General features: G+C 36.6%; 1 protein-coding gene and 1 long non-coding RNA gene across 3 annotated transcripts in view; one reads left to right on the top strand and one right to left on the bottom strand.

Annotated features, from left to right (window-relative positions):
* LOC107751106 (protein FAM126B-like) overlaps positions 1-9,200 on the top strand; it is a 23,087-nt gene extending 13,887 nt beyond the window's left edge. Inside the window, exons 7-13 of one of the 2 annotated variants that reach the window (XM_016566706.1) lie at positions 2,718-2,833; positions 4,042-4,137; positions 4,431-4,547; positions 5,251-5,338; positions 5,795-5,945; positions 6,433-6,567; positions 8,257-9,200. In XM_016566706.1, coding sequence (XP_016422192.1) covers positions 2,718-2,833; positions 4,042-4,137; positions 4,431-4,547; positions 5,251-5,338; positions 5,795-5,945; positions 6,433-6,567; positions 8,257-8,849 — 1,296 coding nt within the window. In that variant the 3' untranslated portion in view covers positions 8,850-9,200. The remainder of the gene's footprint in view (positions 1-2,717; positions 2,834-4,041; positions 4,138-4,430; positions 4,548-5,250; positions 5,339-5,794; positions 5,946-6,432; positions 6,568-8,256) is intronic. The other variant, XM_016566707.1, reaches the window with a different exon arrangement.
* Positions 9,201-11,424: 2,224 nt separating this feature from the next.
* LOC107751160 (uncharacterized) overlaps positions 11,425-12,329 on the bottom strand; it is a 10,203-nt gene continuing 9,298 nt past the window's right edge. Inside the window, exon 3 of the long non-coding RNA XR_001641212.1 lies at positions 11,425-11,436. This is a non-coding gene — a long non-coding RNA (uncharacterized LOC107751160). The remainder of the gene's footprint in view (positions 11,437-12,329) is intronic.

Below are 12,329 nucleotides of genomic sequence, written 5' to 3'. Positions count from 1 at the left end.
ATGATCAACAAGGCTTTGTACAAAAAAGACAAGGTTATCATAACATCAGAAGGGTCTTGAATATATTACATGAGAGACATAATGAAAAAGACACCGTAATGTTATCAGTAGATGCGTGCCAAGCATTCGATAGGATAGAATGGGACTATCTCTTTGATGTTCTTTCAAGATTTGGATTAGGCAAAACTTTTCTTAAATGGACTCGGCTATTATACACGGACCCGGCTGTTGAGGTACTAACTAATAATATCATCTCAAGGTCATTCAATCTGCAGCGATCCACCCGTCAAGGGTGCCCTCTGTCCCCACTGTTGTTCGTGTTGGCAGTCGAACCCCTAGCTATGGCAGTGAGAGTACATAAAGGAATATCAGGCATTACAATTGGGGACAAGGATCATCGTATTTCTTTATTTGCAGATGATATTATATTTTTTCTTACTAATGTAAAAAGTAGTATTCCCAATTTGATGAGACTAATCAAAATTTTTACAGAATTTTCTGGATATAAAATTAACCACTCTAAATCAGTATTAATGTTTCTTAATAAGGAAGAAAGACATAAACCCATAATAAATACCCCATTTATGACAACTACAGAAGGCTTTAGGTATCTAGGTGTCAAAATTACTCCCGACCTTAATGAAACAATCTCAAAAAATTATGATCCCCTAGTGGAAAGAACCACTGATATATCGGACTAATTAATATAATTAAAATGTCTATTCTACCCAAATTCTTATACTTTTTTCAAACACTCCCATTGCCATTACCAAACATCTTTTATGATAAAATTAACAAACTAATTGCTCAATTTGTTTGGAATGATAGAAAAGCTAGACTTCGCCTTAAGCTATTACATCTGCCCTATGAAAGGGGAGGGCTTCAACTTCCCAAGTTTAGATGGTACTATATGGCTGCCCAACTTACTTCAGCACTAAATTACTTCAGTACAACAACACCTGCTTGGGTAGACATTGAACAAAACTCCATCCCAGATATACCATTAAAAATGTACCTATACTCTTCAGATACTAAGTCATTGAAGAAGAACACAAAAAACCCTTTCCTTAAAAATACTGTTTCAGTCTGGCATGCTGCACATAAGCATATAGGTGATATGCCGAGATTATCCCAATTTACTCCTATTTGGGGTAATGAACAATTTACACCTGGTAATAAAGATGGAGGATTTAAGATATGGAATATTAGAGGCATTCAGAAAATTATGGATTTATATGAAGATGGAGTTCTACTTTCTTTTGATCAGCTATGCCAGAGATATGTAATTCCCAAAAAGCATTTTTTTAAGTATTTACAGTTGAAAAGTTACATGTCATCAAAAGAAGAACAGATCATCTGTATACCATCTTTATCAAAATTAGAGGAAATAACTCTCGGAAATTTAGAAGGTAAGGGTCACGTATCTGTGTACTATAATTTAATGGTGAAATACAGTACTGAATCAACATTGGACAAATTAAATGCCTGGAAAATGGATATACAGGAAGATATAGATGAGGAAGACTGGAACTATGCTTGTCTTAAAGCACAAACGCAGACAATAAATACAAGGTTTAAATTACTTCAATATAAATGGTTAATGAGAACCTATATAACACCTGTCAAACTTCATCAAATGTCTGCTAATATTCCAGATATATGTTCTAAATGCTTGGACGATAAAGGTACACTATATCATTGCTTCTGGGAATGTCCAAAGATACAAAACTTTTGGAAGGAGGTTATAAAATGTTTGTCAGACATGTTTAATATTGCAATTCCTTTGAATGTAAAACTTTGTATTCTTGGAATATATCCAATGGACGTTATACAAACATCAAGGCATATTAAACTTGTAGACTTTGGTCTCCTTCAAGCCAGAAGAGTTATTGCATTAGGCTGGAAGAGTATGGATGCTCCATCTATGAAAATGTGGACAAAGCAGTTATCGAACTGTATCGGACAGGAAAGGCTAACTTACATTGCTAAGGGTAGACGGAAAGACTTTGATCAGCTATGGGAGCCATACACAAATATCATGTAAAATGGAAATGTAGACCTTACTGAAAACGACATTGTAAAACATTCTCTGTAACAAATGTATTTATTTATTTATTTTATTATTATTTTATTTTATTTTACTTTTAGAAATATTTACTTATTAATTAATTTTATTATTTTATTTTATTATTATTTATGCATTTATTTAAAGAAAAAAAAGTGTTAATTGAACGTGTAAGTGAAGGGGTGTATGCTTGTGTACTTGTTCTGGTGTTACATAGGCTATTTTGTTACTATATGTATAGCTGATGTGTGTTTATAAAATAAGAAAAAGGACAATAAACATATTGGGAAAAAAACAAAAAAAAACAAAAAAAAAAAAAAAAGATGGTCTCCCAGTCTTGCCAAGCCAGTCTGTTCATCTAAACCTACTGTAAAACCTCTCCAAAACTAACCAATAGACCAAGCAAACCAGTTTAGACTGGTTTAAGTTGTTTTTTCAGCAGGATAAACTCCATCTGACACTTGTTTACATGCTCTGCCAATAAAAATAAAGCCCATTCCTTAAGTAATCTGGTTTTGATTGAATTTTATAAGGCTGTAAAAGCATTTGACATGAATATTCAGTAACTTTTGTTTGTGAGCATTACATGAATTACTAGCCGAATTACTAAATGATTTATTACTAAAGCCAAACGCTCTTACGTTTACTGCAGCCATCCAGCCTGGGGTCCATGGCGCTAACCGAGGGAGCCCTGAACCAGCATGACCTCATCCGGGTGGTGTACAGTGGCCTGCTATCTCAGAGAGAGACATTAACCTCACAAAACAGGTGATTTTTTAAAGGGGTCATATGATGCGATTTCAAGTTTTCCTTTCTCTTTGGAGTGTTACAAGCTGTTCATGAATAGATAAGATCCCTAAAGTTGCAAAGACTAAAGTCTCAAACCCAAAGAGATATTCTTTATAAAAGTTAAGACAAAAGTAGACACGTCCCCACATGTCTACGTCACTGTGTGGGAAAATTTGCATAACACTGCCCAAATGTTCACGCAAAGAAAGAAGGCGTAACTTTGATTCTCGCTGTAGTATTGTTGCCGCCACCGCCATGTCGTGGAGACGCTGTGTGTTTCGTTGTGACAGCGAAAATACTTTGTTTGGCCGTCCAAACGAGGAAACAACTAGAAATCAGTGGTTAAGTTGTATTTACAACACTGTTCCAGAACAGTTCAACCCAAATATTCAGATGTGTGCAACGCAGTCATTATAATCCGTAATTATGTCCCCACTGGATGCAACAAATGCATCGTTTATAATGGGTTTTAATGTTTTTGTGTGGTCGCTCCGGCCGGACAGGGCATCACAGTATGGTAGGGGCGTAACATTTCCGTCTCACGCTTGAGGTATTCGGCCAATCACAATGCACTGGATAGCTGACCAATCAGAGCACACTTTGCTTTTCAGAACAATGAGCTTTGTAAAAATCGACGCGTTTCAGAAAGGCGGGGCATAGAGGAGAAACAATAATGTACATTATGTGGAAAATAATGTGTTTTTTTGCAAACTGAGGTTTTGTACTTATTCCTTCTTATGGATGAAGTAGGTTCGATGTGTGGACTATTTCTAGGCATCTGATTAATCGCCCGCTGGGCCGTTTATTGCCGTGACTCAGCTGTTACTTTTTTCCTGCAGGTTGAAATGGGCTGTAACGATTTCTCAGCATTTTTATTTCATTAAACCGCTGCTGGAGCTTCATGACAGTGATATCCGTGCAGATGTAGTGTGATTTGTTATTACCATTCCACCGGCTAGATGCATGGCGACAGTCGCTGACTCATAATGTACCGCTGTCTGATTTGTCGTTGTAAAATTATGCAGATGTCAGAGGGGGGGGTTGTGAAACTGCAGCATGTGTGTGTCTCCTGCAGGTTTGAGGTGCTGTCTTTTCTAATGTACCGCTGTCTGATTTGTCGTTGTAAAATTATGCAGATGTCAGAGGGGGGGGGTTGTGAAACTGCAGCATGTGTGTGTCTCCTGCAGGTTTGAGGTGCTGTCTTTTCTGATGCTCTGCTACAACTCAGCTGTGGTCTTTATGCCTGCGTCCTCCCACCAATCGGTTTGCAGAATGAGCACACGGTAAGGGGCGCCAGAGTTGTCTTTTCTGCTAATGATCCGGGAACGTCTCGGCCTGTTTTTCTCACTCTCCTCTCTCTCTCTCTCTCTCTCTCTCTCTCTCTCTCTCTCTGAAATTTCTTGCTGGAACAGGCAGAGATGGAATGATTAAATGGATTAAATGGAATATTGATTTAGAGAGAGAGAGAGAGAGAGAGAGCAAAGGATTTCTGTGGCGGGTCACAGCATTAGCATAAAGACCTCCAAATAAACATGTCATTAAAGATTCTCTCTGAATCTCTCTCGTTAATATGCAGACTGTGTGTGAGCGGTTACCCGCGGCAGCAGCAGAAGTCGTGGAAGGAGCCGTGTAACCGTGTACGACTGGAGTCAGAGTTTATGGTGCAGATGCTGACTGCTGTTTACCACGCCATGTAAGTTACCATGCTTATTAGCAGGCCTATTGTTAACATATTTGCTGTTTATTAGTATTTATAAAGCACATATTCTGCATGACCACCATACATATTCTACATCCCTAATCCTACCCAATACCTAAACTTAACAACTACCTTACTAACTATTAATAAGCATAGTTAATGGTTTGTTAATAGCAAGAATTGTACCTTAAAATAAAGTGTGACCAAGTTTTCTATTTTAAGTAAATGCTTTCTGTTCATCTTGAGAACAATATATCATGTTTTCCACAGAAATGTTAAGCAACACAACTGTTTTCAACATTTAGAATAATAACAATAAGAAATGTTGAGCAGCAAATCAGCATATTAGAATGATTTCTGAAGGACCATGTGACACTGAAGACTGAAGTAATGATGCTGAATATTCCACTTTGCCATCACAGGAATACATGACATTTTAACATATATTAAAAAAGAAAACGTATGTAATAATATTTCACAGTATTACTGTGTTTTTGATCTAATAAATACAGCTTTGGTGAGCTTATTTCAAAAACATGAGAAACATCGTATCGCGTGTAAACGTGTGTATTTCTGAGCAACAATAAACGATATTTTCTTTTTACATTATTAAGAGAAGGAAATGTCTTGTATATTTAATTCCTGAGTGGTGTGCTAATGATCTCATCTGCATGATGATACTCTCTCCCATCAACAGTTATAATGGGCAGTGGGACCTGGGGAGAGAAGCTTTGGATGACATCCTCTACCGAGCACAGCTAGACCTCCATGCCCAGCCATTACTGGTAAAAGTCATTTGTTACAGTACACTTGGGGAAAATACAGTGGGGTCTGAATGTCTGAGACACTAAATCTTTTTAAGTTTTCATTTAAACATGGAAAAATCAATGTCTTTGAAAAAGTTAAAGCGACAAAATACTACAACATACTTGTAAACTGAAGAAGAAATATGAAAGATTCTGCATTATTTCTTAATCAGCAATCAAATAAGTAAATTTCAGTTTCATATCAAACAAGCAAAGACTGACTGATTTGAATTTCTTTGTACAGATATTTTTGTCTCGAAGCGTTTTCACTGGTGGTCTCAGACTTTTAGATTCTAATGCACTGTACTAGTAAAGTCGGATTTGTGGTTTGTGCTACATGAATGTGCCCTCCATGTTTCATGAAGCAACATTTAAAAAACTATTCTTAATGGAAATGTGATATTTCACTGGATGTCGTTGACCTCTCATCCTCAGGTGGCGAATGCAATTAGTCGCTCACTTCCGTCCCGTCCTCCGGAGGGTTCGCGGAACCTTTTGGAGGTGGAAGTAACGCCTGCCGGGAGATGCGTCTCACAGGCAGCTGTCACTACCGCCTCCATTCGTCGTCTCCGCTGGAAACGAGAGGGTATGCAAAATATGCACACACACACACAGTTAGACAAAGAACTTTGGTAGTACTTTAGGGACCAATTCTCTCTATTACCTAGTTGCTTATTAGCATGCATATTACTGACATATTGGCTGTTTATTAGTATTTATAAATCACATATTAATGGCTGATTCCGCATGACCATTTTTAAATCTCTTAATCCTACCTCATACCTAAACCTAGTAGCTACTTTACTAATAAATAAGCAGTTTGAGGCAAAAGTCGTAGTTAATTGTTAATAGTGAGAAATGGTCCCCAAACGAAAGTATGACCAAAACATCTTCATTTTATACTCATCTTTTTATTTTGGTTATTTTCTTTCATGATCACTAAAATCATAATGAGAACATAAACATCCTCATCAGTCCCTCCATTCAAGCATCAGGAAAAAGTGGCCATTTTTGTGTGTGAAATTTTCCCTCTGTCAGCATCATGTTCAGTACGCTCACTGTCTTCACCTCAGATTGTTTTGATTTCTCAACCACGACTGAATTCTACGCCTCCATCACCCCCAGCCGATACACCCCGCTGAAGAGACCAGACAATCCTGTGGCACACGGGAGGATAAAGTGCACCATTCACCTAACCTTGCAAGGGGGTAGGCAGGGCTCAGGAACATCTCACCATTAGACAGTCCATGCACAAGCCTTGCCCTTCTTGGTCATAGAAAGTGTTCATTGGCCTACAGATTAAACTAACCCCATTGCATGGAAAACTTCCTTCTGTTTGTTTCTAGTGTCTCCACATACCTTAGTGTTGTATTGTGATCATTTGTGTTTAACCTTTTTATTTGTCTTGAGTTTTGTTTTAGGATACTTTTACAGTGCTTGCAAGGCAAGATAGAATGACATTCCTCTTCTTTTTCCTTCTTTACAAATTTCTGCAGTTCATGTAGCTCAAAGACTCAATGTACAGGTTCTTTCAAATATTATTTAATATTTGCATACAGAATTGTGATTGGTCTTGGATTGGTGTGTTCAGGTCATGTTGGAATGATCGTACTGTATTTGCAAATTGACTGCACATGAATACCACCATTATGTCATAATTACCAATAACAACAAGTTAAAGCTTTATTATTATTTTTGCTAATAATAATAATAATAGGTTCAAAATTGTATTTTGTGTACTATTAATGAAAAATAGTGTTAAAGATTGACATAAATGACTACTTACTGAACATGTGCATCAATTACACATCTAATGTGCATCCTTTGCTCTTCCTTACGCTGCATTAATGCTAGAAAGCTTTCTTTCTTTGTTGGGAAGTGAAAATTATATTTGTCCAGCACATCCATTTTATTCCAACCAAACTCACTTATGTTTCCAAACTTGAAAGTATGAACTTCTGAGGTGAAAGCAGCATTATATCTTACACTACTGTGCAAAAGTTGGTGGTTGGTAGGATTTCTTTTTTTAATGTTTTTGAGAGAAGTCTCTTATGCTCACCAAGAATGCATTTTTTTTTAAATACAGGAAAGGCAGTAATATGAAATATTTTTACAGTTTAAAATTATTACATTATTACTATTATTGTTATTAAGAAATAAATGTTATACATTTTTAAAAAAAGTTTATATTTGAATATATTTTAAAATGTAATTTATTACTAAGATGGCAAAACAAAATTTTCAGCAGCCATTACTCCAGTCTTCAGTGTCACATGATACTTCAGGGATCATTGTAATATGCTAATTTGCTTAAGAAACTTTTTTTTTTTTTTATCAGTGTTGAAAAAAGTCATACTGCTTAATATTTTTGTGGAAATCATGATACATTTTTTTTCAGGATTCTTTAACGAATAGAATGTTTTGTGAGCATTTTATTGTGATCAACTTAATTTAATGCATGCTTACTGAATAAAAGTATTCAGAAAAAATAAACTGTTGAACTGTAGTGTATTTACATTGGTGAATCATCTCATCAGAGTTTACCAACAAAATTGTCCTCCTGAGCTTGAGTTTCTCCCGTGTTCTCATGTGTATGAGTGGAAGTGAAAGGAGCGAATGGAGTCTAGTGTAACCGCAGCTTTACACTTCAAAGACGGTGTCATGTTGTTTTCTGTCGGCTGTGCAGGAGAATCAACACAAGATGCGTGCTGAGTGTCAAAGCAGCTGTGATGCAGCATTTCACTGAGATGCATCCAAAAGCCTGAGCTTACTTCTAAGCTCACCTAACACTATTCTTTTGCTGCCTTGCAAGCGCTGGAATTTCCTCTAGGAAATGCAAATCTAGTTAATCCAGCTTTCTGTTTTCTCTGCCTCATTGTTCCCTCGCTGTGTTTTAGATGCCGATGGCGTGAGCTGTGGAGAGGACTCTTTTGACCCAGATGAAGGGTTTTCCTCTGGGGCTTCCAGCAGCAGCCAGCCCAGCAGTGTGAAACAAGACTGGGTCATAACGGGCGTTCGACCTTTCCGAGATCCGGGAGCCAGGCAGAGGGAGAGCACTTCGGCCGACACCAGAGCCGCCCTTCGAAGCCTCCACCAACGGCACCAGTCCCCTCCCCCTGCCATCAGCCTCCGTACTGTAGAAAGCAGTCGCAGCCCGAGTCCCAGTGCTCCCAGATGCTTTCTGGACCCACATTACATCCCTCCCTTCGCTGGTGCGCCGCCTAAAACCAGCAGCACATCTTCTTGCAAGTCTCTTGACTGTACCGGCCTAAACGGCTCATCGGGACCTACAGATAGCCTGTCGCTGGGAAGCCTCAGTGCAGACAGGGCACATTATCTGTCAGCCATCAGCTTGCAGGATGAACGACTAGGGCGAGCGACGCGGAGCCAGGATCTTCTGTCCCCCGGGAGTCTATTCTCCTCTGGAAGCCCACTGTCCAAACAGTCTCGATCACCCAGTTTTAATATGCAGATTATATCACAGGTGTAGAATGATTTTGCTGGGCTGTGTGTGTGCATGAGGATATGGATGTTTATTTCTGCCGTGGAATCAAATAAATAAATAAAGGTAATTATGACTTTTTATCTCATAATTCTGACCTTGTTTCTTAAAATTCTGATGCAATATCTGACAATTAATATTTTTATCACATACTTTTGTGTTTATATCTCACAATTCCGATTTTTTTTCTATATATAAACTCAGATATGATATATAAATTCACAGCTCTGAGAAAAAACATTTGTGAGATAACTAGCAAGATGTCTTGTGAGATATACACTTGTAATTGAGGAAAAAGGTCAGAATTGTGAGATAAAATCACAATTAACTTTTATTTTTATTTCATGATGTAAAAAACAGAATTACGAGATATGAACTCAGAATTTTGAGGAAAAATTTAGATTTTCAAGATAGAAACTGTAAAAAAAAATGCAATTGTGAGTCGCAATTAACTTTTTTTTAGTTTTTATTCCGTGGCCAAAAAAAAAAAAAAGATTTGCAAGAAAGTCAGAATTGTGAGATATAAACTTGCAATTCCAAGGAAGTCTCAATTATCTTTTTTATTTCGTGGAAGAAGAAAAAAAATAATTGCAAGATGTAAACTCAGAATCTGAAAAAAAAATCTGAATTGTGTGATATAAACTTGCAATTCCAAGGAAGTCTCAATTATCTTTTTTATTTCGTGGAAGAAGAAAAAAAATAATTGCAAGATGTAAACTTCAGAATCTGAAAAAAAAATCTGAATTGTGTGATATAAACTCGCAATTGCAAGAAAAAAATGATTTTTGAATTAAAATCACAATTTATTTATTTATTTATTTTTGTGGTGGAAAAGCTTCCATATGAGTGAGTGAGAGAGAGAGAGAAGCAGAAATGTTAACATGCATGCATGCAAGCATGTTGTCTTACGGTGTGCGTGTGAATGTGTTCGAATGAGAGTGCGCTCGTACACTTATTTGATCATTACATTATGCACTTGGGTTCAGTGTGGAGGAAATATTTGTTTTGCAGAATGGACACATTCAAGTGCACATGATTTGAGACGCTTTTAAATGTGCCATACAAACATACAATAACAACATAGTGTTACTTTAAGAGGAACACACATTACCGTATCAGAGCAATGAACTTCAACAACCGACAATCACGGTCAATGCAAAGAGAAAGGCCTGATAGTGCACGATCCAAAGAGTTTTATCCAGCCCAGCTGTACTGTAGGTCATCCTCAAGGAATCCTCTTCCATGTCTCTGTTTCGGTTTGTGCTGATTGAGCCCGCTTAACTGTTGCCTGTGCTCTTCACCCACCATAGAAAATAAATTGTGTGGACTGCCTCAATAAAACGCTACGTCGTGAAAAAAAACAACAACAAAAAAACTGTATATGTTGTACTTTGGAACAAGTTTATATTTTAAATTGTGTATATTTGTGTAAATGATTATTGTACTATAGAAAGAGTATATGCTAACAGAATCTATATTGCTTGGACAGAGATAGAAAGCTATCTGCTGAATGGTGAATAAATGTGCTGTTCATGGGAGCGCTCTCTTTTTAAATTTTTTTTTCATTAGGTATCTTGACCTAAAGGATATTTTATATTGTGTATAATATGGTGGATATACAGTTGAGGTCAGAATTATTAGTCCCCTTGGTAAATATGAGTAAAGAAGGCTGTGGAAATAAATCTGCATTGTTTATCTGTTTGATCTTCACAATAATCCAACCTTACATTTAAGTAAAACAACTGAAAGTGGGAGAAAATCACATTACAAAAGAAATGTTTTTCTCCTATACGTTAATCAATGAGTAAAACCAAAGAATTTAGTTCTGATGTGCAGAGATTCAAAAAACTTCAAAAAAAAAAAAAATAGAAAGGGGCTGTAAAGACATGGCTATTTCCACATTCAGGGCAATAATTATTACATTTCAATCAAATGGAGATGTTACGAACTTGCCTGGAAGAGGTCGTGTGTATGTATGAGTGTCTTTGAGTGGCCAAAGACTCTCCAAGGATCACAGCTGGAGAATTGCAGAAATTAGTTGAGACGGTGAGAAAGCCTAAAAAAAAAAACATTTATTTAGTAATGAGATGCATATGTAGGCCTCAAAATGACTTAAAATGAATTACAACACAAAACAAACTTTCAATTAAACAAAAACTAAAACAGCTAAAAATCAAGACATATTTCTTATTTTAAATCATTCTTTCAACAACCGTCATTTTATTTCTGAACCAGGATGTTGGAATACCTGAATATATGACTTTTTCCCCCCCACATTAGTAAGTCCTGCCAACTGCATTTCAAGAATGCAGTGAATGCTGCTTTATGTTAGCTAAAAGCTAGACAGTCCACTCTTCACTGACACTTACTGTAACTTAATTGTCACACCATGAGTGGGAATATTGTTCTTACATTTTTGACGTGTAAAGATATTTTATTGTTCATTTTGTGTGGCATTTCAAGAAAAATGGTAAATGATAAAAAAATGGTAATAATAAAACAAATGCATTTTTAAATCCTTATAATCTAATATTTAATTATTAAAATATAAAAATAATGTATACAGAAGTATAAACTATAGAAACAAAAAAATTCCTGGTTAAAAACTGGTAAACATTTTACATTTAAAATTTATTTTACTTTAGTACAGTAAAACTTAAGTATTTAATATTGCAAATAATCTTGTATACCTTTTATTATATTATACATCACATATATATAGGACAAACCTTAGAAGCGCGGATGTTAACCATGTGACCATATGCGGAAGCTAACAACAGAGTAAATACTCCCCTTGTCCAAATACCCACACTTGCGGTCTTGGCCACTTGAGAGCACGTGCGCGCGACAGGAAGTAAGTGCGCAAGACTGTCCCAGGTCTTAAAAACGCCAGAGCGCAGTGCCCTTAACTAAACCCACACTATCTCGAATACCGCTCCGGAGCGCTATTCGAGGCTTAGTGTATCCCATCATGCATCATGTTCTGGAAATAAATCGTGAGATTTTTTGCCGAGATCTCGCGAGAGGTCACGGAAACCTTTCCAATGCAAGTTAAATATTAATATAATAATTAGATATTACATATAATTTGGTAGAAAAACTGTGTTTTTACATTTTATTGGTGCAAAGATGAGTAGTGGTGATATTTATTTTGTACAACATTTGCAACTGCTTTTTATCACTTAATTAGAAGCACCACAAATTAAAATTGTCATGTTATAGGGACTACTGAACAGACATTTAGAAGTTGATTTTAAAATGCAAAGTATTTAAAATTAAAATAAAGCTATGTAAACAATTGCATTTTTACAACACTACAAGTGTGTCCCATCAGGTAATGAAAAGTTCGACACACACTTGTGGTCTTCATCCTCACTTGAACACTTGGGCCAAATACAGGAAATACGTCATATAAGTAGTCAAGTGGTCAAGTGCAAAGACCGCAAGTGTGGGTATTTGGACAAAGCT

This window comes from Sinocyclocheilus rhinocerous, unplaced genomic scaffold (assembly GCF_001515625.1).
Source record: "Sinocyclocheilus rhinocerous isolate Xijiao unplaced genomic scaffold, SAMN03320098_v1.1 scaffold1413, whole genome shotgun sequence".
In the NCBI taxonomy this organism is placed as follows: Eukaryota; Metazoa; Chordata; class Actinopteri; order Cypriniformes; family Cyprinidae; genus Sinocyclocheilus; species Sinocyclocheilus rhinocerous.
Note: the sequence above shows the minus strand (reverse complement) of the source record. Positions and strands in the feature narration are given on the sequence as shown.